General features: G+C 38.9%; 1 protein-coding gene across 1 annotated transcript in view; it reads left to right on the top strand.

Moving 5' to 3' along the window:
* LOC118122572 (protein turtle homolog B) overlaps positions 1–27,977 on the top strand; it is a 128,748-nt gene that overhangs the window by 16,370 nt on the left and 84,401 nt on the right. The window contains exon 2 of the mRNA XM_035179363.2: positions 21,476–21,667. Within this exon, the coding sequence (XP_035035254.2) occupies positions 21,476–21,667 (192 nt within the window). The remainder of the gene's footprint in view (positions 1–21,475; positions 21,668–27,977) is intronic.

The following is a 27,977-nucleotide window of genomic DNA, read 5'->3' as shown; positions in this document are numbered from 1 at the left end:
TTTGCTCATTTCACAACATAAATTTCAATCCATAGGTTTGCTATAACAGGATACTGTACGGTCTCTGTCACTTTAGAATGATTCCTGGACAATATGTGACAAATATATATATGACAAATGCTTTAGTTTGAAATTTCCAAACTTTTGAAATGTCTCTTGGCTTTGCTCCTCGCTATTTTCTCAGATTTTATCCATCACACCATCTCAGGTCTTATTGTGTCACATAAGCATGTGACAGTGTACATGCATAGCATAAGCGAACTGTGCGACAGAAATTATGTTCAGTGGGAAACATGGTGACCACTGAGCTGTAGTCAGTTATTTGGATTAAACAAAGCTTTGATGCAAAAATGTGAGTTTTTCCAGTAATTTTTGCTGCCCGAACATATACCTATACTTTTTGTATATGGAGAGAATTTAATGCAGGCATATTTTTTTCATGAAGGTTTCCTGCTTACATACATCTTAGTTGCTCTGTCCTGATCCGTATACTTTCTCTAAATACTGTACACCATTACCCTCCAGCCAACCCCCACCCATGACCAACCTTCCTGAGCTGGCTGGCTTCCTCCCCTGTCTCATTTTACAGCCTGGCCGACCGATGCAGCACAGTCAGCTTCCTGCACACTGACTTCTCCAGACCCATTAAACATTCATTGAATAAGGCCATAAGATACCTCACCATGGCCTCTGCTGTGCTAGTTTAAATTCACCTCAAGAGCTTTACATCCTAACTATGATACTGCAAACCCAGAGACAAATCCTATAGGCAGGGCTGCATGTACAGTAAGAGAAGCAGTAGGAAATACATGCAGTAGACAAACTGATTGATCATGTTGGTTTATACTCAGTGTATGACACATGATCCCCTCCCTACTCTGTAGCAGCAGTGTTAGAGTAAATGGACTGATGCAACTTGCAGTGGATGCCACAGATAAATGCCAGTTTTGGTTAGCAGTAATTAGACCTAAAATAATAGATACATGGATTCACTTGGATGTTTTCTTTTCATGTGTCTGTACTTGCCGAGGGGGTGTAAGAGAAAATGTCAAAACAAATGAAACCACTAAACCGACTATGTCACCATATTTTAGGGCACATATCAGATGTTAAACTAATGTGAACTCAGCAGAAGCACTACAAATTAAATATGTTTCTAGTTCACTGAGACAAAACCATAATGCTGTATGTGAAAAATAATTGCTTTGGACATCTTTCTATTATTAGCTGGTCTGTGTACTCATTGCTATAGGGGGCACTTTGGTAGATAACTAGCAGATATCTTTCTGTGGAATAAGACTGCAAACTCAGTCTTAATAACATTACGTCAACTATAGGTTTCTGGACAAAGTAGTTCGAGATTTTACATCTTCTAATTAAAAAGGGCACAATATCTTTATTGATGCCCCAGAAAACCTATGAAAATATCAATGATACCAACATGCAACTATCAGAGTTAAAGGGGACATAGCATGCAAATTCCACTTTGTTAGTGCTTCTACAGGTTAATGTGGGTATCTGGCATGTCTACCAACCCCAAAACTCTGGAAAAAAAACACTTGCGCGTTTTGGTATGGTTCCTCTGAGTCAGAAACGTCATGCTTGAGTGACTCGAATGAGCTTCCTGTGTTTTGTGTCGTAACAATACACTGGAAGTCTCCCTACATGGCCTTGGCCCAACCCCCACCTCATCCCCCCCGCCCCCACACTCGTTACGCCGGGTTTACACCGGACGCAGCGAGACTGCGAGGCAGCGCAGCGCCGTTCCCAAGCACGCAGCCGCCTGGCTGTTCACACGGGACGAGCATTTCTCCGCTGGTCAGCCCGCGATTCACTCACATGTGGCATTTGTCTGGATCGTTGGGACTGGGAGGCTGCAGCAGTTGCTCGGGCGCAACCGCTCGCTCTCCCATGCGTGAGCTGGAATTTGTGTCAACGCCACACAGCCAGCAGTGTGGAAGACTTCCGCAGTGTTCAGCACTACTGTAACACTGGCACAAACACACAGAGCCCCCCCACTCGTTACGCCGGGTTTACACCGGATGCGGAAGCGCCGCTGCAAGGCAGCGCAGCGCCGTTCTCCAGCACGCAGCCGCCTGGCTGTTCACACGGGACGAGCATTTCTCCGCGCTGGTCAGCCCCATAGACTGTGTATATAAGGTCAGCCCGCGATTCTGCTTTCTCCGCTTGTTGTTGTACCCGTTGAATGTCGGGGTTCGGGGGTAAATGATGGTCTTCATAGCCCCCACCACCCCTCTCTTTCTCTCTCTGTCTGTCTGCTTGTGTGCTTGTAGTGGATGGGCAGAGGGGGACATTTAATTATGTGATTGGGAAAATTAAAACTCCAGGACAACAGAAGGGGAATAAAAAGTATGGGATGCATATTTGATAATTTATATCATATAAAATATGTAATTTATATCGTTTAAAATCATGGGGGGAGAGGGGGGAGGGGGGAGCTGGCTCATTAGCATTTAAAGGAACAGGCACTCAAAACAGGTCACTCTGTGGAGGGCTGTTTTAGACAGGGTAAAAAGGGTGCTGTTTTAAATGATCCTTGTGGTATTTTGACCAAAGTATGTTACAGACATTTCATTAAGACCCCAAGGAACCATATCAACTTGTGGTAAAATGGGCATACAATGTCCCCTTTAAAATATCTTTAGGTAAATGTTGGTAAAAACTGATTGCCTTTAAAGTAGCTATATTCTCATACCTGCATGCAAATATGTTAGTAACAACTCACTTAGTGTATCGCTGACATAAACTTCACATTTGTTCCCCAAATAGAAAAGACCCAGACCCATGATGCATTTATTCCCAATGCCTTTGTAATTCCCTAAAATATAGTAAATATCATATAGCAGCTTGAAGAGACGGTGTCTGTTTAATTTAGGAGTTTAGTTAGTTTAGTTTGTTTTAAGAAGGGCTGACTGTGAAGAGAGATGGGAAACAGATGACTTTTTGTTGAAGGGAACTACCTGTGTTCAGAGCAGCATGGTGGACATAATGTATGCATGGGAATAGCTGTCATTAGGGCTGTACTGCTCATTGTGTAAGTACCAGAGTGCACTCATGCCATGTGAGCACATGCTTTATTTGTGGCTCATTTCAAAGTTTCTGCTATCACTGTGCTTATAGTGGCAAGTTTACATACATTAGTAAACTATAGACGATCACATGATTAAATGTTAGACTAATCTCTATAAGTCTAAGTTGGTGAGGGGGCAGAATCCTTCTGGTTTCTGTTACTAGTTTGACCAATCACATTTGAGCAGACTTCGGTTGCCTGCAGGTAAATAGTCTGTGCTGAGAGCAAAATACAGTAGTTGGAATCATCAATTGTTGTTTTAATTTATCTGCATTCATTTGCAGATTGCTGTTAATAGAGATCAGCCAAAATGCTGGACTTGAAAGGGCTATGAAGAGTATCGCTGTAGATGTTGTCTATCAACTCCATTCTTGTGTGTCACATTGTTAGTTGGACAGTAGACAGTGCGTGGTGAAAGGAAGATGAAGTCTTGGCTCGGATTTACACTGTCTACAGAGGAAGCTCAAAAATATTGTCTGTTGCCCCCAGAGGCTAATACGTTGTAGCTGATGGACTACATCTATATCTTTTGGCTCCGTATCTTTACACTACACCGGGCATGCATGTGTTGGTGTAAACAGGAAGACGTATGTGCAGCTGGACACCTGAATTGTGCCAGATTGCTTGAATAATAGCTTGACTCCTACGCATATAAATAGTCTGCAATGCTTGTAATTGATTATCCATGTTGTGTTCTACAAAGTAGTGGAGGCTAATGCCAGTTGTTTTCTTCCGGAGGGGAGTCATTTGATAGGAACCTGACGAATCAGTGTATGCTACAGCGTGACCAAAAAGACCCAATCAGCAAGCGGTTGTGAGTGCCTATGGCGCTGTTTGTAAACATCTCAGTTTCTGCCTGTCCAGACTAAAAGCTGCTTTTAAACCAAGGCAGGGTGTAGCAGCATTTCCAAACTTCACTACTTTCGGAGTAGTGTGGATTGAATGCATTTTCAAACAAAAATAGTAGTATGGACGAAACCTTAGACTGATCTTCAGTAGTTGTACAAGTGTATGTAGGCAACTGCAACGATTTGGTTGTGTTGCTTGAAGACGTTTCCCCTCTCATCCAAGTGGCTACTTTAAGGTGGAATGTTTAATTTTGTGTTACTCAGTGCATGAGTTGACATTGTGAATCAATCACTACACCTCATAATGTTAATATGAACACTTTTATCTTTAAACTTTTTCAATGATAAACGCTTCAGGGATGGTTTGATGTAAAGCACTTTAAAATATTGTCCATTAATTTCAACTGGATAATTTCAACTGAATATAATTTTTTTTATTGCCTGGAGAAGAAAAGATGGCAGAGTGTTGTTCCAGTGTGTTCCAGCAACACTGCCCCTAAGACTGTCAGGTCTCAATAGAGACATATTGGCGGAGCTGCATTGTATATCCCCCACCACCAGGTTGCTTTCTGTTAAGATTAGACTAGTATTTTGATTAAGTATCTGTGTCCTGTATCTGCCATGAACCCTGGGTTATAATCTCATCAGCGTATTAATCTGTGTCTCCTATAGTTGTAAAAATTACTCTCCCTGCTTTTCTTCTTTTTGCCCCCTCTGTTAAATTATGAGCCCTCTGTCATAATTTTATCAGACAAATTTAAAGTTTGTTTATACTAGAGTTTATATATTTCATGGTTTCCTGTCATGTGGAATTGCCTGATGTCCTTCTCACAACAATGACAGCCACACATTATCATCCAATAAGCAGCTGTAAAAAGTGAGTGTGGTTCCACTTACTGAACTGTCCCTCAACTAGTCAGAGACATGAAGAGGGATCCTCAGCCTTTTTCTTTGTCAGATCTCAATTGGACATTTGTTTATTGATTGTGGTTGGAAAACACAAGTCAGGTCCGAGGAGACAGATGGTGTCTAGGCAGAGTGATGGCTCATATAACTAGAGAGGGAGAGAGAGAGAAAGAGAGAGAGGGAGAGAGAGATTTATTTCAAAGCGAGTGTTCCCTCTGCTTTATGCCAGGTGTCAACTACACACCACCCAGGTTCAATGTCCTGGATTGTTGAAATGTCTCTTTTGAAAGCCACTGCTGACAAATTGTAGCTTCAGGGGCAGAGGTGCTGACATTAAGCAGGTGTACATGAGGACGCCTGCTGGGGGATATATTGTGTTTCAAAATGTATAGATTAGACATCATTCATCTGGTCTGAATAATATTTTAATACAAATTTGAATCTGTGACATCTCACAGGCATCAATCATGTTCTGTTAATGACTGCGGCCATTACGATAATATCATATTTAAACTTGAATCTGTTGACACTGACATTTGTCCGGCTTGGAGTTCACACTACTTTGTTGATGTGTTTTTCCTGTGGGTCAGTGGAACTGTTTGGACCACATTGGATGGGAATATTAAGCCTCAGACAGGAAGGGAGCAATCACCTCCTCTCATTTAATACATAATTTATACAGCATTATGAATGAGTTGCTCAGAGATACATAGGCCTGCTTTTGCAGAACCGAGCAGTATCAGTAGATGCAGTGCAGAAGTGTTGGTGTTATAACTTGAACATTACTAAATATTCTGGTTTTACAAGAGAAAATACTGGGGGCCCTTATCAAAAAGCAAGTTCAGCTTAGTCTGGCTCTCCATGGGTTACATGGCTTCACTGAGCCTAATAGGGTTGATCCTGGATTAATGAAGCTGGTTATCAACTCATTTCCAATACAGCTATGAGCATAATCATTTGAGAGAGGCCGGGTTCTCACTTATAAGCAACATTGTCAAAATTATGAGAGTTTAGTAAATCAGTCCCTCCTGGATTTTGTAGGCTTATTATGGGATTGTTGTGCCTTAAATTAATGATTTCACAGCAGCTTTTCAAAAAGTACATGATGCATGTTGCATTGCTTTTAGGCAATGAAGTTAAAATTGCAAAAGTAGTGTGTGTGTGTATACATGGAGCAAAAGTTTAGCTTGACATGAAAAACTCAATCCTATCAGAAGTCTGGGAGCATTGGTTATGATAATGTTTTTTTGCTATTTGCAGCACAGAGGAAACAGAAGGCTTGCGCAATAAACATCATATAAGGTACAGCATCTGATATACTGTGTTATTCAGAGTATTCAGGGTAAATTGTTACATTAAATATGAACCGGTAACTAATGGGGTATCAGAGACCACCGAGGAGGTAATAGTATATATTAATGTATTGCAGAACAACAGAAAAGCAGGTCTGATCGCCGGCCCCTGCTCTGTAATAGCAAACCAAGTTTGAAGGAAATATAGCAGGATTAATTATTAGTCCTTTTTAATAGTAATTTATCAAAATCACAGTTTATAAATTGATTAAAGGATACCAATGTGACATCGTAAAACATAGGCAACCTGTGTGTGCAATTTGTAGACATTGTGTTGTAAGAGGAAGTCGTCCGGGCATACCATAGTGAGATTGTTTATATAGGTTTTATCTTGTTTAATGTAACTTAATGATAATATGTAACTAGTGGGTCAGCTCATCACCTGCTTGGACTCAAAACATGAATGACAGGCTTTATAGGCTGCAAGTCTTTCCCATGAAAATGCTGTTCAGCTCAGTGCTCATGCATGCTTTAATTATGTGAAAGAATGGAGCAGAGATAAATAAAGGGTTCACTATGGTCTAAATGATGTCATTGTCATGGCATGGTGAAATATGTAAATGATTCAGGAGGTAGAGAAGGTCATCCATTCACTGCAAGGTTGTTCGTTGTATTCCTCCAGTGTTGTGTTCAGTGTATGGTTGTCCACCATTGGTGTGTGTATTAATTAATGGGAGGTAAATTGTTCAGCATTTTAGATTTAAAAACTTTATAAATGCTAAACAATTTTCAAATTAACTTTTTTAATGTTTTGAATATACACTAAGGTCCAGTGGTAGCTCAGAGGTTGTTCCCCCTGTAAATATCTACTAGCTAATTAAATTAATCTAACTTTTATCACAGGGGTGACTCACAATTGGACCAAAATAGTCAAGTGATGTCTGCAGTTGGAAGTTTTAATAGTGTTAATGTTAATAGTGTTAGTTGTGTAATGAACATACTTAACATTTGTCAACTACAGTGGGTTGTGGTATTACACTTTTGCCATCATGTATGAGTTTTTTTAATGGTTTTGGAAACGATTTCAGAATCATTACACCCCTATTACTTATACATAAGATTCTTCCATCGATATAAGAGCCAAAAGAGCCAACTATACTACTGCAGCAATGTCTATGCTTATAACAGTGCTGGTACCTGTTGATGAGTCTAATAAATGCAAATCACAAAGTAAATCCATGGTACATACACCAGATGCCAGAGCCACTTCCCTTTGCTTTTGACTGTGTTTGCAGGAGGATACACTGATACTATATGTGTCATGAAGGTCAAGAATAAATATCTATATCTCAAGTTTTGAATGGCGCCTCAAGACATTCTTGGACATGATAGAGATTGTGCTTTAAAGATGAGGGAAACACTGTATTTACACATATAAGTAGTGTTGTATCTGTATTAAGTTGTGTAAGCTGGTGTAAACTGGACTGGTTTGATGCGACCTGTTCAAATAATCATTGTAAAGAACTATATTTGTGACCAGACTTTTGTGTTTATACAGTATGTTGCCTCAATATTTTATACTGGTCAGTGTTGTTAGACTCTCTGGCTAAGAGCATCTGGTAAATGCTACAAGTATAAATTTCAGTTTGTAGATATTCCTGTCTTTAAAAAATATATTGTTGACTGCTATGACACACACAATTTGAATATAGATACCGAAAGTGGTGTTATCATGACCTGTTCCCATTTTCTTTAGAGGGAGAACAAGCAAGGCAAGCTAAAGCTTGTAATTCATGCTGGCAGCCCAACAGATGCAAAATATTTGTGAACATGATTTCCGACAACAATTCATTAGCACATAGTCAGCCCATAATGTGTAGCATTTATTCTTATTCATTTTCCCTCACATACCAAACCAGGCTTCACTCTGAGGTGCTCCAAGTGTCCGTCTCTGTGGCCGCCTAGAGTTTGAGGGTGTTTCCAACATCACAAATGAATTGTATATAGGGCGTAGATGTGCCACAGTGACACAACAGACTTAAACTTAAGTAATATTTATCAAAGATGTGTCTGCCGCAGTTATACAACATAACATAACTTATTTTACAGACAGAGAAATTATTGGTTAGTTAAAATAGTTTTTTTTTTACATGTTACTGACAGTCACAACGATGAACACTCAAACACTCCCAGTATTGAGAGTATTGTGAATATTGGCTATAGTTCATTGTCACCAAGTTTCGCTTGTTTGTATGTTAACATTCTTGAACTTGATCGTCCGTTGATCCACCCTCAGTCATCTGACCTTAATTCCAGCCAGTCAGCAGGAGGTCAGACGCTCAAAAACATGTCTTTGTCCTCAGACATGACAGAATCCAAGACTCTTACTGTAGAGGTTCAAAAGTAGAAGCACCACTTTCTCTCTGGAATACAAGTCTTTCATTTTCAGATATAAAAACAAATTATATTTCTTATTACTGTTGGCTATGGAACAGTAGTCCCCAGGATTCATGTGCTAAAAAAAGTCTTACCCTATAAGTCAAGTAACTGGTGTAAGAAAATAGCAAACGTCTATAAAATGCATTTTTAAATATGTAAATGCTTCATAAATGGAGCACTGTTTCAATGTCAATGCAGACGTTACATTTCAAGATGCCCTTGTTTGCTTTTACTTTACCCTCTTATATACATTGTATGGTAACAATCATAAAAATGTATATAATGTCTGATTGTAACACAGCTCTGGCTGTCGGATTGACTCTGTTTTGTGAACCATCCACAGTTATACCATGTATTAATCTGTGACTACATCCAGTACATAAGATGATTAAGGTTCCCTGTGGAGACGATAGTATCCATCTGCAGCCTGAGAGGCTACAAGACACTCCCAGTAGAGAAATACCATTGGTCGGTTTTTATGCTGATGTCAAACATGGGTAATGTCAAACCCATTGCCAAACTATCTACTAGGCGTTGCTGCACCTGTCACATTGAACAGGGCAAGACCTGCCTGCCAACAAATATAAGAAATGGGGGAGTTTTGGCTCTCCTGCATAAACATTTAATCAATTTAAAGGGTATATAATCTTACCTGGACTACAAAAAAGTTTTGTCTCTAATTACTTAGTATCTTGATGGTGGAGCTGTATGGCTAGATGCTGTAGAGAGGAGTGTGTATCAAAGTCCATCTACTCTAAAATACTGGCAGAAATCCAAATTGTGTCTCCTCAAGTACAAATAACATGTTACAAAATATAAATCAAGTAGTGATACTGTAAGTATATTATATAATAGCTATTTTTAAAAAAAAGAAAATATGAACTCACTTTTTAAAACACTAGCACTAATAAAAACAAACAAAATTGTAATATAAATAATAAAAAATACATTCAAATAAAGAATTCACAATACATCGAAATACATATTGAATCTGCTTTAATTTGTCAATAGATTACTATAGATTACTAATCTCTAATTTTGGCAAAACTATTTCACCCAATCAAGTCAATTGTTTGGGAAGGTTTGAAGTTCATCAGACTGTCTGAACTTAAGTCCTGGCTTCCACCTCTGAGTTGTGACACAAAAAAAATCTGAATTTACCCCCGGGGAGAACACTGTTGATAAGCATCAGTGCCAGTAAAAGTGGGTCATCGAGAAGGACAGGATTATTGGACAAAATACTTGGTGGACATTCTGTTGACAGCAGCACTAGAATTGGTTGACCTGTCGTCTTGTTGTTTTACTGAGACAAAACAGATTCACCTTGACCTGTGGCTTTGATTGTTTGCATGAGCTTACAAATGGAAATTGCATCCAGAAATAAATGCATTAGAATATCAACTTTGTTGTCCAGATTACTAGCTACATTTTGCGGTGCAGCATTGTGAAGAGGACCAACATCATAACCTTTCTTTGCCTCAGTTCACATGATGCAGGAGGGATCAGATGCTGCACCCTGCAAAGATCTCTTTTGAATCCCAAACGATGAGAGATGCTCGCTTATAGGCAAGCAGAATTAGGTCAAGTCTCCCACCCTTTGGTGTAGTATTAGTGTTTTAAGCCAGGCTGGTGTATTTGAGGATTGCAGCTCAAGCTGACAAACACAAATGAGCAATGCATTTTCCCTAAGCACACTGTTTAGGCAAACATCTTTTTACTTTTTGGATGTAGCTTTCTGTTTTTCTGCTCATTTAAACTGAGTCTGTGCTTCAAACACGCCACCGTTCAGAATAAATTCATACTTGCTGCAGTTACCCAAATGGATTCCTTCTCCCTGCAAGAAGCATTTGCACAGTGAATATTCTGTAGTTTGCATGGTTTGCACATTTAGCTTTTTTGATCTAGAACTGTAATGTAGTTGTCTTTGATCCCACACAGGGGAATAGAAGCTCTTTACAGCCTCTTCGAATGCTTTTTGGATAGGAAACTATTTTGATGGTGTTTTTTCTAATTCCCTCTTTGGATTTAGAAATGCAGATTTCTTTTGTTATGCTCAGTCCTCTTACTAGTATTCTGTTTCAGTATGGGTGTGTATGTAGTGTCAATGTAATCAGCACAGTCATTTGCTATTGAGAGTTTTTCTTTCCCTGTGATGAGAATAAAATAAAATGTGGTGGCGCACACATATAAACGTGAGCATTTCTAATAAAGCAAATACACCTTAGATTCACTGTTTTCTATTTGACATGTTGCAACTGTGTGCTGTGAAAGGGTTTCTTTGTAGCCACTGCTTAACTGAGTCCCAAGATTTAAGCCTGGAGATTTTGGCAGCAGATGGTGGAGTTTAGAGGCCAAGCGACAGACAGAAAGAGGAAACGTTAGTTTGGTTTATGTCAGTCAGCTTTACATGCAAACTTGTCATAGCAAGGCTTGAGGGATCCCATTGTTTGACAGTCTGCTAGTTCATGAGACCTAAAGGGATAGTTCACTGAAAAAGGAAATTCTCTTATTATCTACTCACCACTATGCTGATGGAGGGGTGGGTGAAGTGTTTGAGTCCTCAAAACACATTTTTTGAGTTTCAGGGGTAAACTTTGTTTCAGCAGAATCCGATACTATTGAAGTCAATGGTGACTCCTTCTTCAGACGTAATAAAATCACAGAAAAAACATAACATGCCTCCATACGGCTCTTGTGGTGTCATCCAAGCGCCGCAAGCCCCAACATTTATATTCAACTCGAAACTATGTCATTTACACGGTGTTTTAAGCCTAAATGTATGCTGATATCTTCCTACGAGGTGCATTCACAGACCCTCAGACACACCATCGTGTGGCTGTGGCCGCTAGCTTAGCCACTTCCTGTGACCTTGTTTCTTATTTGCAAGAAAAAAGAACTTTTGTGGAAATAAGGGTTCTGGCAGTTGGAGCCTGAAGGCAAAGAGGAAGTGCAGGTTTGCAGGAGCCAAACATGGCTGATCGATGAGCGGGGTTAGGAGACTAGTCAGCAGTGGCATGAGCAGCGCATGGGATGAAGTCTAGGATAAATAAACTATATATACTGTTGCGTTAGCATGCAAAAATACACTATTGTGTGTATCTGTTTTTTCTAACTAAGTTAAAAGTTGTCATTCAGCATGCAATTTCTATGCAGACTTCTTATAATGGTAATTTCCAATATATATATATATATATATATATATATACAAAGTGTTCACAGCTTAAAGGCTAGGTTTTTTTTCCATTGAAGCAGTACGAGTCATGTAGCTAACAGATGCAAAAGCTATGCTACATTATACCTGGTGACTTAGTTGTATATCTATCACAATCTTAACACATTTCAGTATAGCAAAGGGTTCTATGGATACTTCCAAAACATCTGTTTGTCAGATTTACTGGAAAAAACAAACAACATGTAAAAGAGTGTCCTCTGTGCTTGACGGCATCAGTCACACATACACCTGGGCATATCCTGATAATCCAGTTTTGCTAAAGCTTTTAAAACTGTTGTCTATTTGCCATGTGCAACTTGGTGTATTCTGTGAAATGCAGCTGCTGCATAACTCTGAGTTCAGAGGCCAAGTGACAAAAAGAAAAGCAGATGTTTTAGGAGACTAGACATTAGAGAGTAAGTCACTCACCTGCATAAACTTACCTTGAGTAGATTTGGTAAAGGGATTGATGCCGCCTTGCTGCTGTGTTGTGTTGGGACGTGACAGGTAAAATACATTTACACCGAGCAGTAAAGTTCAAAGACGTGTAGCTCAAAATGTTGTGGCCATTTGCTGTTTATTATATGCCTCTAATGCTCTGTGCACCCTCATGGCTTCGTGGGCTGGCTGTCAGCATTATTAATGCCTCCATTAATTTCACAGTGCTGACGTTTTATTACCACCACAATTTGAGTTCAACTTTGGAATAAGATACACAAAGACTAAGTGCAGGTGCAAGAATGATAGGCTGTATGATAATGCACCGGCCTTGCTATAGTCATCTATAATTGATGTTGCATTGTGTAAAAATCTCATTTATTTTTCATTTTTGGTTGGCACTTAGCAGAGTGGGCCAGTTGTCACTGCTAGACAGTGCCAGGAACGAGCTATGGGACCAGCTGAGACAAGGACAGGGGAAGCTTGTATATATGCTCGGTTTTAACTGCCAACACGGAGTGTCAGATTGAATAGTATGCTGGAGTGTGTTGTGCCATACTTGTATTGTTTATTCATTGCACTGACTGAATCTTCATGCACGGTATCATTTGTCACCTTGTTTAAATATAGAAAAGCAGTTTTCTGTCAGCGTTGAATGTAAAAATGAGTCATTCTATACTGTCATATACAATCTCATGTGTGGTCTATTATATTCTCATATATTTTCTAATATGCTGTTCTCAAAGAGAGCCACCGCTTATCTATGATACCTCACGGCCTGGAAGCAAATATCACTTGTAAATCACACTGGATTTTTAATTGCATTGTACTAGAACATCGTGAAGCTGAATTCGGTACACCATGAACACTCAAATATCACATTCTGTTCTTTTTTGTTTTAGAAAATGAGACAACATAAGTAGAAGTAAATGCCTGCCTCAAACTACCTGTCTCCATGTTGGAACTTTATTCTCCAACTTGTAAATTAAAGCTTATGGTGTAAAGTCAGACAGAAAACCAGTTATTATCGTGACTTGCTCCTCACAGTCTCTTGTCACGATCTAGGATAAGTGGGAGTTTTTTGTCAACCATTCAATATTGTAGCTGAGAGTTATTTAAATGGCCGCGCCTTCAATGTCTCTTCGCTGTCATTGCAGCGCATGCCTTTCCGCTTCAACACTGTCCCATTGAGAACATGATCAAGGTCTGTCTCTAAGATGGCTGCAGTTGACGTATACATTTCAGTGACTGACAACACAGAACACTATAGATTAGTTCGAAAAGGGGGAGGAATCTTAGGAAATTTCACAAGTGGATTCATCTCCATCTTGATGTCACACATTTTAAATTTAAACATGAATATTTGAACCCCCCCCTCATTTGAACAAACGTTCAAATTTCAAATAAAGTCAGCCCTACAACTATTGATGTAGTATGAATGAGATGCATTAAACATCTATATTTTCCTGACTTGATTTAATTGGTAGTGCAGTACAGTATACTGATCTGATAGTGAGTTCAACTATCACACAAAAGAACCTTCCCTTTCTCTTCCTTCTTGCTAAGATTCTTGGTTGTGTTGTGTGTATGTGTGTGTGTGAGAGTGCACCTCAGTGATTATACCTTGTGATGGTGCCCTCCCCTGGGACTTTGATTGTCAATGAGCGAAACCCTTACGGAGAGGTGTGGGTGGCGGTGGAGGGGGAGAGAATCAGCTCTGCTTCTCCTCTCTGTCTTCTGCTCTCTCGCTCCCTCTCCATCTCATCAGATATAAGCAGTGAAGTCATACCTTCCAAGGGGCCTGTTTTTGTGCTAGCTGCGATGATGTCACCAGCAACCAATCAACACGTAGCGCTGCCAGAGGTAGCATGTGTGCGTATGTGTGTGTGTAAAGGGGGGGGCACCACTGGGAAAAGCACACTTGCTCGGTTATTATCTGGTTCTGCCAGCAAGCATGAGCGCACACATACACATCAAATGATGAATCCACAGGCTGCCTCTGATACACACAGCCTCTCAGTGATGTAACACTGTATATATACGGCAGATATTCTATTCCTGGTACCAGATGGAGCTGTAACAGATGTCAAGTTGGAATTAGAGATCCGTATTGTTAATCATGTGATCACAGATAGTCCATTATTGTGCACGATATTTCACAAGGTGACTGCAGTGTTCTGATGAAATGTTTAATGTGTGCTATGCCTTCAATCTCAGCTCAGCTGGCTCTTTTCTATGTACATCTGCAAGAGTTTTTATTATAATGGATGCACATTCACAGTCAAGTCTAACCTTTCACAATTTGTTGCTTTTTTATATTGACCTCAGTTCAAGGTGACTAGAGGCTTTTCACTCTTTGCAGTGGATCTAAATATGCATTTAAAAGATCAGGCTGTCAAGTCAAGACACTGTTGAAAATGTACTGGTGGCCTTGAATAGTTTTTCAATTATGACAGCAGTGTGATTTGTTTGACTGCTCTACAGCGAGCATATTCTGGTAATTGCAAAATGGAGAAACTTCAAGTGTTGCTTTTGAAGCTCAGCAGAATGTCATTGTGTTTTTAAACCTTGTTCTTGCTGTTAAATGAAGCACTGCTCTGCTGGAGGAAATGTAGATGAAGACTGTATCACTGCCAATAGCCCCTGTTCATCTCGTTCTCACTGTTTCTTCAAGCACTTCTCGGCCATGTTTTATTGTACCATTCGATTTTTCCCCAGTGAAGAAAGAGGAATTGACATGGTGACCTTTGTATAATGGAAGTGTATGGTTGAATTCTGGATTAGATATTAATTTAGAAACATTTGCCTTTTATTTGTATTTAATTGTGGTAACATTCATATTATCAGAAAGAGTCAGTGAAGTATTGTGATGAATAATTTGGATAACAACCCCCCCTTTAAAATCCAGTTGCCAAAACTTCAATATAACTTTCAGGCTCAATGTTTGTCCTGGAATATGATTAAAATTATGGTAAGTGTTTATTTGTCTGGAGGTCAATTTCCCATGTTGCACTGCATGACAAAAAAACTGACTTAATCAGTTATTTGATTCAGTTTTGTTGTTCCTGAATCAATTTAGAATAATTTCTGCTCACATATTCCAATCAACAGTCATAGTTTTTAGATGAATAAAGTGTGATCTCACTGCTCTTTTATATTTTTTACCTCTGCCAGGTAGGTTATGTTTTTGTTTTGTTAGCAGGATTATGCAAAAACTACCAGACAGATTACCATGAAACTTGGTGAAAGGATGGGGTATGGGTCAGGGAAGAAGTTGGTGCAGATAAGAGTAAAGGGCGCATCCGGAAATTTAGTTTGACTTTTTCTGCAGCATTTCCTACTGAAGTAATTCCATCTAGGGCATTTAAACTGTATTGATGTTGCGTGCATGTGGCAAATACTGCTGCATACAAGCTTTACAATGCAGCAACTGAGCAAAACATCAGGTTAAAGATCTCTTATGTTATTATGACAAATTTTAACATTTTCAACATTATGAATCTGTTGCAGGACAAACTAGAATATGGCAGGTCTTCAGAGTCTAGATAATTATTGGGAAACACTGCTTTGACATAGCGAGATAGGGCACTAGCCTTGGCGGAGGTATGCACTCTCAGAGTGCCCTTCTAGTACTTTAAAATCCTTATGTTTATTAATTAACATGTCGAGGAAGAGTTCTTGACTCCTGCAGCAATGCAAATGAATCAGGCAGCTTGGGACCAATCGAGCAAACAGTCTGCTCCATGCAGTTTTGCAGTGACGATGTGTGTCACTACACTGTAAAGAATTGACTGTAGAATTAACAGTAAATACCTGGCAAAAAAGTTGCCAATAAAGTACTGTAAAATTACTGTAAAAAGAATTACAGTATATTACAGGATACGTTTTACAGTTTTTTGTTGTATATAAATTACAGCAATTTCTTGTTTGTTTTTTTTACAGAAAACCACAATTACCTGTAATCTAGTTTACAACATTACCTTGTATTCTATTCAGATTACAGAAGTTACCTGGCAACTAAAGTTGCCAATAAATAGCTGTTAATACTTCACAATACAATATGATGTTGTATAATTGTTTTAGTTATTTTTTATTTTTTTACATTAGCAGTTTTGCAAATTATGCATACTGTGAGGTATTTTGAATGAGACCAGGCATACTGTTTATCCAAAATTCATCTACATTGCACTAAAGTCTTTTCACCTGTTAAATAAAAACGGAGCCAGAGCTGCAACAAAATAAAACTTTTATTGACACTCAATACAGTTTCACAACGTTTTAAGAACATGGTGTCCTTTTTTTCAGAAAAGCTCTTAAACGTAAATTATACATCTTTGGACACCGGCCACCCAGTGGAATTCACATTGACCAGAGTTTCAACATAGTCAAACATTATTAAAACTGACAACATACTCGGCTTAAAGGCCCAATCTGAAACCAGGACCTGAGGTAGAAATGTATTAAGAAGAAGGTCACATAATTTTTGGTATAATTTAACTTTTAGCTAACTAGCTAAAAAAGATGACCTTTTTTCAGTGTGTTTGGAAATCTTAATATATCAGCAAAAGATGTAAATACTAATAAAATGTTAAGAGAAGAACAATGTCCAGTCACATAGTGAGGAGGAGAACAGTCCTCATTCTTTATGTTTGACTTACACTCAAAGCCATTCAAAGTCCATTAATCTCTTGAGGAGAGAAGAGACGTGAGGACTGACAGAGTTGTTCTTGTTTTCACGCACCTTCCCACCTCTTTGGCAGACCAGCTTTGCCGTCTTGGTGCCTTTGGTTGGATTGATTCCAACGAAACATCTGAAATCACAAAATCACACGAAAAGAAACTTCATGAAAAATCGGCGCGGCAGATCCTTTAAAAGAGGGAGCCGAATCCATCAGGTTGTTCAAGACAAGATAATCATTTGCCCATTTAATATGAAAAGCAAAACTTCACAAGATTGCATGAGCTGACCAGCAGTGATATAGTTGCATCAACATAACCTCAGGCAGCAGGTCCTCTGGTTGGAGATTTCCTGATTTCCTGAAGTTATACCTGCTAGAACAAAACAAAAAAACGGTATTGCAGTGTACAGCAGGTCATTCCTACTACAAAAAATGAAAACCAAAACCTTCAGTAAAATAATTTGTTGTGCATTCATTAGCCTACATAAATTAGCAAATTAACATGCATAGTGGATCACAATATACAGCTTTTAATTTTATGAAATGAGCTTTTCTGTTTTAAGTGCTTTATAAACATTAATCTAAGACATACCTTCGGTTTGCCAAGCGCTGAGAAGCCTCCGACACTGGATAGGTGTGATGTTGGCAGGTCAGATCTGGATTCCACTCCAATGCTTGGGACTGTAGTTTGTCCTCTGGTAGGCTGGGTAATACCACCAACACAGCTTGTCTGATGTCCTCCCCCAGTACTGACATGTCAGTATATATCTGGGAGGGAGTGGTGAAATATAATCACTGATGTGCCATTCAGCTTGTACACATTAATGGACAATAATCAAGGAGAGCTTCTTGCTTAACACACATGTAGTTAGAGCCCTGGACTACCTCTGTTAGACTGTGAATACCCAAATCAGCAAGTTCCACAGCCAACTGCCTCCCCACAATAAAGTAGACAAGATGAATGCCAAATGTCTCTATGTTCAAAACACGATTTAGCTACTATAATGGGAAACTGCAGTTTCAATTTAGGCCCAATCCCATTTCACCCAGCTAGCGCGCTAGCATGCTAGCTTTAGCGCGCTAGCGTTAGCATGCTAGTTTTAGCGCGATGTTACTGAGCTTAACTGCTCCTCTCATAACAAAGCATCCTGGTAGGGTTGCATACTAGCTTTTCAATTTCAAATGCCATTGATTCACTTTAAGTCATTCACTTTAGTAAGTTGTCACTTTAGTAACTGCAAACAATAGCATTGGTTTAATTAAGATCTCAACAATGTTATTACAATGACATCCCAACAAAGTTGAAGCCCATATTAATTTTGTAGGGAATTAACATTCAACTTACGTATTATGTAGTGGCTGGACACGGCTGTTGCTCCTCTGCTCCCGTGCTCTCATGTCAAGGTCCTCTTTCAAACCGCCTCGTGCAACGCAATCGATATCAACAGTATTTAACTGTAACATGCACCATCTACAGTCAGAATACAACTTGCCTGTAATTTTACAATGTGTTACTGTGGAAAAATGCTGTTAGCTACTGTAATTATATTTGTCCCATGATGCATTGCGATATACAGGTAAACATCGTAAAACGACAGAACAAGAAGTTACTGTAAAAGTTTACTGTAGAAACTACAGCAATTTGTTACAGTGTAGGCAAGAGAAGGAGAAGATAACAGATCTCTTTTTGAGTTTTGTTCAGGTTTTGTTTACAGCAATCTCCACCAGCATTATTCTACAGTTGGGGCAGAAAACATAAGCAGCCCAGGTTGACCAATCTTGTGGTCCTCATGTGGTGTCGCTGAAGCTGCCATGGGGACAGAAGAGGCTGAAACTAAATCCACAGAACAACTATGACTACTGAGATGCTTGGATGAAGCTACCTGTTAAGACAAACGTGTGCATGTGTACTGAGGAGAACTGGTGCTGTTTTTAGGCAGAGGGGGGTCACTGCAAATCTTAATCATGTTTTAACAAAACTTCAGTTTTGTTCTGATGCCCAAACCTTTGCAAATAGGCATAATATAGTTATCTAGTTTTTTAAACTCCCAAATATTAATTAAGTATCAATGCAGTACAGCTCAAGCTTTGCACCCACAGCCACTATAGGTATGGTATTTGTATAAATAAAGCTTCAGACTACCGCTGATCATTTTCCATAGCCTGGTCTCTAAATATTTTCTTCTGCCTCACCAGAGTGGTTTGATAGCACCATTACTAGGGAAGAGTTGTAGTGAATTTTTTCGTTCATTTTCCTGACCTCCGGACTAATAAATGATTTTAGTCCTTTTGGTCGGCCTCTAAATATATTGTTAATAGTTTCCAGACTCACATTTTTGCTGTGCTACAGAATATAACCCCCGAAACTTGTGATTTGTCCCTTGTCTTAGTTGTTTGCTGATGAAATGGATGAAGTCTCATTGGTTACTGGTGCACACAACTTGACATCATGGTACACTGTTTGCTTTCACCAATGAGGGACCCGGCAGGCAGTAGGCTGTCATCTGTGTGCAGAAGAACCTATCTGCCTGCCTGGCTTCCTTACAGGTCAAAGAGGGATGAGCAGTGAGTACATCTGATTAGCCGTATCGACTGGTAAAATGCTACCACACCAGGTTTCCGCTCATAAAGCCAAACTACATAGTAATTAGCCTGGGATCGATGTGGCTGTCCAGCAGCTAGCCTGCAGATGCACAGTTTCAGTGGGATTGCGCCAAGGAGTGAATTATTTTGGGGAAAGGTTAAACATAACATTACCTCTCATGTTTTTGTCTGCCCACATTCTGTCAGACCAACACGATGAAATGTGTCTGTCGAGATAGATCCCATGGATGTGTCTGAAAGTGCCGTTCACCAAGGCCGAACTCATTGGCCTTGGCTCTGTATTTGATTTGACACCAGTAGTCTTTGCTGTCATGATTGATGGAATTTGTGGCTTAGCACATTTGTGTTATCCCACACAGTCATTTTCTTGATAACTTTTCTGTTGATTTCTAAAGAAGGCTCATTTCTATGGAGATGAACAGATGGTTGTAGAAATAGTTTACTTTGAAAAGTTTGATGATGGATACCACTAACTTTCTGATTGCAAACTACACCCAGCTGCCGATTAGCCTAGTTTAGCATAAAGACTGTAAATAGAGGGAAAAAGCTAGCTTAAATTTCCCCCCAAAATTAAAAAATCCACATAGCATTACCTCTAAAGCTCACTTATTAACGCTTGGGGTCTTAAAAATGAATTTGCACGAATTCAACAGTTCTGTGTTATGTAGCGGTGTGTGAGGAGACTCCTGAGGCATCTGCACTACTGTGTGTTTTCTTATGTCTGTTCCACGAAACAGAACTAAACTCTGAGTAGAACTCAACAGAGCACAAAGGTATTATATTATATTGTATTATAATATAATACAAACTAATGAAATCATCCTTCTAAACCAGAAACCCGATTACCCCAATGATGCTTTCTGTATTTACCAGATCTGTTCCAGGGGTACATCTTTTTCTTAGCAACGATAACTTTAGGTCAGACTAAAGTACTGTACAGACATGAGCTAAGAATATGTGCGACTAATAATGTAGCCCTACTGCCAACAGTATTAACAGCCATAATGTATCTGTTATCTTATGTATTTGCAATGTGAATGTTTAGTATGCCTAATCCAAAACGTCATAGCATTGTTAATTAAATAACAGCCCATGACGTACAAAGTATAAACTAAAAAGAAAAGGAGTGAGTGCAGGAGTGTTACCGACAGGCATGGTCGTCACAGTGGGGAGCTGGTGTCTGTACTTGTTTGGTAACTGCTCAGAGCCAAAAAACAGTCTAGCACATACCGCCCACGTTAAACAGCCAACTATCTTTAGTCCCCTTCCCAGTCCTTAAACCAAGCTAATACAGTGGAAACTGCTTACAGTGATCACATTTGTCCTGGGCCAAATTGATCAATTGATCACTAAGTAAGGTTGAGTACTATAACCAATTGCATAGCTTCAGTATGATAATCCCAGAACTTGAGGGAAAGGTAACAGCATTTTTCATCCATATAAATGGTCGATCACTATTTCCAAGATCACTATATCCGGTTTCCACTGTATAGCTCACTGCTGGCAGTAGATTCATATGAACACACATGAACGTGGCATCAGTTTGAAGATCTAACTGTCCACCACAATTCAATAAGTATAATTTCACATCTATTACTTCAAGCAAAGCTCTTCTTTTAAACTGTATGGACTGGCCAATATTAGAAAACAAGTGTAGGTATTGTGATCACCACAAAGAAATAAGATTAGTAATTATCAAACCCTCTAACAATAACACAAAAAGAGTCACTTTGTTTTCACACACTTGATCTGAGTATGTAAAATCATCTTCATGCCTATACACAACTGTTCTTTCCTACTGTTTGTATTGTGGCTACAGGAATATTATACATAGGAATATTGTACTGGCTTTAATGTGACTACGAGATTTATTCAACATTAAATATATATCCTTGTTGCTCAAGTTTCAAGGCTTAAAGTGGACTGTGAGTGTTGACTGGGCTGACCTGTGCATACTGTTTTACCAGGTGCCCACGGAGTGCGAGAGGAGCCCCAGTTTGTGACGGCACGTGCAGGAGAGAACGTCATCCTGGGATGCGACGTGTCCCACCCCCTGAACGGCCAGCCCTATGTGGTGGAGTGGTTCAAGTATGGAATGCCCATCCCCTTCTTCATCAATTTTCGCTTCTACCCTCCTCACGTGGACCCAGAGTATGCTGGTAAGATACTTACCACTGTCACATTCTGAAAAGCAACTTAATGTTTGGCTGAAAAGCAGCTCTCTCTTGTTAGAGGTGTTGCATGTGTAACCACACCCAACAGTGATGCTGCAAACCCCATTGGAGCAAAATTAGAAGTGAAACAAAACACATTTCAATTTATATTTGTTGCTCTTCAAGATCTCACTTTACTGAAGAAATGTGCTTTACTTACTGCCACTTCACTTTGGTGTTCTAGCTTCAGAATGATGTGCAAAAACGGCACCAAATTTTAGTATCATTTGTTTGACTAAAATCTGAGATGGCATTTTGTACCCACAAGCATGATTTCAGGATTCAGTATAAAATGTATACAAATGTGATGTGGAACGTGAAGGGTTAATGCACTACACACTGACAATGGACTTTTGTTCAGTAAATCAGTGGAAAAATTCTGTCCTTTTGAAATCAACAATATTTGAATCTTCGTGGATCCTGTAATTCTCAATGAGAGAAGAGGAGATATGTAATTTTCTGCCGCTAGGGGTCTCTCAATCAAAAAAATTACAAAACGCATCGTAAAGTAATGTGATCGTAATAAATATGTTTACTAACCAGTGTAGACAGCTCTAATGTGATGACATTTCCCCTTGGAGGCAGCAGCTTCTTCCACATCAGATTATTTTTCTATTGTGTTCAATGTGGACTTTTTGCTGGGGAGGTGAGTGGGATTTTCCCCTCGCCTGCTTATGATTTCCTTTCCTCTGATCACTGAACCTCAGGACTAAACCTTCCTTCTGTTATGCTTTTGATTCAAAGTGGTTGTATCATGCATTCATTCATTCATATCATAAATAATGTAATGAGAGTTGGAAGAGTCAGTTCTAGACATTTTGTATAATCAATCCAAAATAATAATTAGTTAAACTGCATCGCTCTACAGAGTGTAACATGATAACAAATAAATGATCATGAAAGATGATTTTGCTTTGTTTTTTTACCTAAATCCATGGAATATATATGGCCATCAAACAAATACAGCTTCAGACAGACCTGCAAGTATCCTCTTTAACTTTTAATAGCCAATGGAAAATTATGAAAACATCCAATACTAATAAGTAACTAATACGCAATAATAAATAATTTATAATAACCAACTAATAAGTGACAAACTGTATTCATATAGCAATACAATATAGTTGCAAAATAGACAAAACTTACTTAAAACAATACACTTTGTCATGTGTTGATCTATTTAAAAAAAAAAGTATAAGTTAATAATGAGCTATGGTAAAGAATAGTTTTTTGAAAGTGATTCAAAAGAAAATCCCGGGTGTCCTGATGTCCAGCAAAGTCTCTCTCACACCTGTTTAAACTTTAGATCTCTTGTTGTCATTCCAATAACAAGAGAAGCCTCTGGGGATCTGAGGAAGAGAATTACACGGTTTTATAACCAATTTTATAAGAAATGGCAGCTGTTGCCGGGTTGGCAGAATCGATCCAATATTGACTTGTTTCTTTGTTTCACTGAAAACCTTGAGATTTCTTCAAAATGTCTGCTGTTTATTTGCTACAATGTGAATTGCTGCATCGGTCTGAAACTAGCAACGACACTTGCTTATGCTTGGCAAAGCTTTGTAAGATAAAGCTTAAACAAGTATTCAGAGATTTCATAATTTTGATACAGGATCAATTAAATCTTGCAGTGATCAGATTGCCTCTCTCCACCCTTGTACTCACTGTTAAAGTCCCAAAACGTAACAGCAGAAACAGGAGGGAAAAATAACCCACTGAGCTGTGGCAGCATGAGTAGAGGAGGATATCACTTGTGGAGCAAGTGTCGACAGCAAACACACACACACACAGACACACTGTAAACAGTGTAATCCGATAATTTGTAAACTTTTCCAGCAACATTTAGGAAGGATTCCTAAAGCTTTTTAATCTATACAAGCTGTTTGTCACTAACCATAATCTCTATAACAGGATCCACTATATACTGAATCATTTTTGTAACAATGTGTCACAAGTTGAAAATATTAAAATATGGTCTTTCTTTGTAATTAAATAGCATGTACTAATCTCCATATCTGCTTGAAAGCCATCTGATTGATTTGTCGCTGTCTGCATCAGATACAATGAAAGGTTTTTTCAACTGTTGTTTACACTTCTTATCCCGCCTGCCTCCTGCTGCAGGAAGAAAAATGATCTGACCGACTAGAAAATACAGAATATTTGTTCAATCTTTCTGCATCCCCACACACTTAGTCTTTATTTATTAGAGCACTGATCCCCTGACAGGACTGACTGTTACATTTTAGAAGCTATGGTCTGATCACATTAAAAAGACCAGTAGGATATGAATGAAATCCAAAGTCCCTGTCAAAGGCAATTTTATGATTGTCACTACCATGACAAAGATCCATAAATGTTCTTGTCAGACCGATATTGTGTAATAATATCAAATTATCAAATGTATCTGGGGGATCAGATATTATTTGCTGTTAGCATTACATGTTAGCATTCACTGACTAATACATGAAGTCACACACACCAAATTAGACACTTTAGTCACCAGTCAAATTCATCCTGAGGGAAACACGAATACACCAGTGCACCAAATGTCATGGGAGTGCATCTAGTAACTGTTGAGATACAAAATTACAAATGACAGTCTCACAGTATCACTAAAGTTCAAGTCAGATGGTCACCAAAGTCAGGAGGAGTCTGACTAAGTCATATAGGGTAGAATGACATTTCATTTAAGTCCTAGATTTTTTAGATGACACATTTCACATTCAAAGCTGCGCAGAAGCTCTTCATGTGAGGCAGGGATGGCAAACCTCCGGCAGACAATTTGATCTGGCCTGCAAGATAATTCTTAAAAATATACCTCATGACAGCAATAATTTTTCTCTGCAGTAAAAGAAAATAACAAAAAACAATCAGCGGGAAGACATGCCTCTGTGTTTTGTGTCATTGCTGAAGCAACCATGGGACTGTCAAGGAAAGTAGATGGGGAATGTCTGCTTTTCAACAGAAATGGAAAAATTATTAATTCGTTGTTGAAGTCAAGCCACTGTTCATAGTTTGTTTGGACACACTTACATGATGAAAAAGTCCAGTCTCAGCATCATTACAGCTGTAAACATTCAGATGCTAGGACCAGTGCTCTTGGTTAAATTTAATGCTAATCAGTGGAGTTGGGTGTTCAACAGACAGCAACCACAAGATCACATTCTAACAGAAATTGTTATGCAGGCGAGTAATTGCTGTCTTTGCAAGTCATGCTTGTCACTAGGAAAGGGGAAGATTTGTTTTAACAATATGTTTTTGGTTAAAGTCACCTGTGACTAGCATCATCATCATCACTACCAGTTGACATCAGATGCCCTTCCGAAGAGAAGCCATTCCAGCCATTTTATTAGAGAGGTTTGTGTCAGAACATAGTGAGAAGTGTGAGACCATTGTCAGGCCACCCCACTGTAATCCTAATAAGCCATACTGACAAAATGTAGAAATCAAAAACATTTTATAACATTTCGATAAAAGCATTCAGAATCTTTGTTGTGGAACTCCAAATTGTGGTCAGGTTTATCCTCTTTACTTTAAATTTGCTTGAGATGGGTCTAGATCTTGATTGAATTCTCTATGTGGCAAACTAAACTGATTGAAGATAGTTCAGAAACGTTCGTACCTGTAAGGTCCCACAATTTAAACTGCAGTGTCAGTACAAAAACAGGCCATGAGATCCAAGGAACTCTCTGTAGACCTCCCTGATAAAAATTGTAGTAAGGCATAGATCAGGGTAAGGGTCTAAACCATTTCTAAAGCTTTAGTGTTCCCAGGATCACAGTGGCCTCAATAATTGTGTAATGGAAAAAGTTTGGAATCACCAGACCCACTTCAGAGGTTTAGCTGTCCAGCAAAAGAAGCAGGACCTTTGTCAGGGAGGTGACTTAGAACGTCACAGTCACTATCAGAGCTTCAGGATCAGCAGAATTTCATCAATCAGATCATTGTGCTAGAGTTCCAAGTGAAGAGAGTGTGAATAAAATATATATTCTGGTCTGAAGATACAAACATTTGAATCTAAAGGCAAAACTCTTAACGTTGTGTCTAGTAAACACCAGGTACAGCATTTCACCTGGCAAATACCATAGTCACTTAGTTACTTTTGTTATAGAGTATAGATCAGTGGGCAAATGTGGCAGTTTTATCAATTTACAATCTACAACGCAATAAGTCACTGTAAATAGTAAATAATGTTTCATGCCAAATATGTATTGCTGGTTTGTTCTTAAGTTTGGAAAGTATAACACACAATACTGCAGTTGCTACAAGTCAACTACAAACTGTTGACTCTCTGTATTCTTTTAGGATTTTTTTATTATTGAACCACCTCATCATTTGTGTTGATGTTCTTTATGTTTTTTACCCATGAAAAGTATTTTTTGGGTAGTTTTTCCTTACTCTCATGGTGAATTAAAGGCAGAAGATGTCGCATCATGTTATACCCATGAGATAAATTGTGATTTGTGAATATGGGCCATACAGATAAAATTTGATTGATTGATTGATTTTAAACTCTTGTTGCTTTCTTCAATCTCTTCATGTTTCATATCCCAGTGCTAAAAACACATCACTGTTATATCCTTTGGTGAGTCAGTGATTTATCTGTTTGTTTGAAATTGCAGTAGCCAGCTACTGAAATATCTGTAGCCACATGCAGACTGACACCAACCTCCCACTGTGGCCCATGCATTAAATCATGGAATAAAGTCACAGGTCATGGTCAGAGCTGCAGAGATATATAGAGACTTGCATTGTGCTCTCTTTAGATGTGCAGGGTTAATGAGTCAAGCCAACTACAGAAGCACTGTTTCCAAGATACCCATCTGCCCTGGGTTACAACTTAGCATTGTCTTATCTTTACAAAGAGGAGGAAGGAGAAACCCACTGTGAGAGGAAAAGACTAAAAACAGACTAAATATAAAACATTTCTCTGAAAAAGTCTAGAGAGGAAGAGGTATACATGCAGTAATAGTCATTCAGGAAGAAAGCTAGAGTGAAACTGGAACTTAAGGAACACATTACATTGTTGAATGTCCTCAATCATCGTGGAAGATCTTGCAGGCGGTCCAGAAGAATTGTGGAATTGAAAAAATAATGACATACCCCAGCAGACATTTTCTGATGGTCATGAATCTGCTTCAAAGCTAATATATTTGCCTTGAGTTTAAAATAGCGCTCCTATGAGACATCTCATGAAACCAGTACAGTCAAACATGCATTGTTCTGGGCTTGTACTTAAGAAGGAATTATTGATACAACACATTTGTTTGAACGTCTGTGCAGTTCACAGTATAAAAGTCACACTACCTTTGATGAGCACTTCAGCAGTGGTGGCATGTCAACCCACAACAAAAGCAACGTCCTCTTCTGTTATCACAGTTAATGTCAGTCATGAGTAGTAGAGCTCTGTGACAGGCTGCTATGTGTCAACTGAAAAAGCTGATATACTGTAGCTGAGACAAGACACGGGGCTACACTGATTGAACAGAACAAGGTTGGAAGAACAGCTGGACGTGTGTCATAATTACTGCAATGAACAAAAGTCCTGCTGACTGTGGCATTTACCTTAGGGCTACCGTTCTGTTCACTTGTTATATTATTTTGCAGACACAGCTCGGTCTGGGCAGTTAAACAGTGCACACTCAAGCTCTGAACTGGACAACCATTCAGAAAAGTTTGATTACATATGAATTGTATAACATCCAATATGGTAGACCCGTCAGTAGATTATATGGAATTTATTTAAAGCCTCTGCGGTGGCCACAGTCAGTGGCTTGAAGCTTTATATTTATGGGTTGTCCCTTTGTCCCATTGTTGCGAGCATCATATCTCAGGATCGCCTTGAGGGAACTTCTTCAAATTTGGTAAATATTAATTTGGACTTAGAATTTGGTCAAAGGTCAAGGTCACTGTTCCCTTACAAAACTTCTCAGGAACACCTTGCAGGAGTTTTTTTCAAATTTGTTGCACCATTGTTTGGATTCAAAGATTCACTGATTAGATTTTGGTGGTAGAATGGTTAAAGGTCAAGGTCATGTTGACCTCTTGTTCTTGTGAACGCTATATATCAAAATCATCCATAGGGAATTTTATTACATCTGGCACAAACATTCACTTGGACTTAAGGATGACCTGATTAGAATTTGGAGGTCAAAAGTCAAAGAGATCAAGGTCACTGTGATAGATTTTTACCTGGTGATTTCATAATCTTAAGAAAGCCTCAAGAGATTCCTTTAAAATGTGGCATACATCACAT

This window comes from Hippoglossus stenolepis, chromosome 15, assembly GCF_022539355.2.
Source record: "Hippoglossus stenolepis isolate QCI-W04-F060 chromosome 15, HSTE1.2, whole genome shotgun sequence".
Lineage (NCBI taxonomy): Eukaryota > Metazoa > Chordata > Actinopteri > Pleuronectiformes > Pleuronectidae > Hippoglossus > Hippoglossus stenolepis.
Note: the sequence above shows the minus strand (reverse complement) of the source record. Positions and strands in the feature narration are given on the sequence as shown.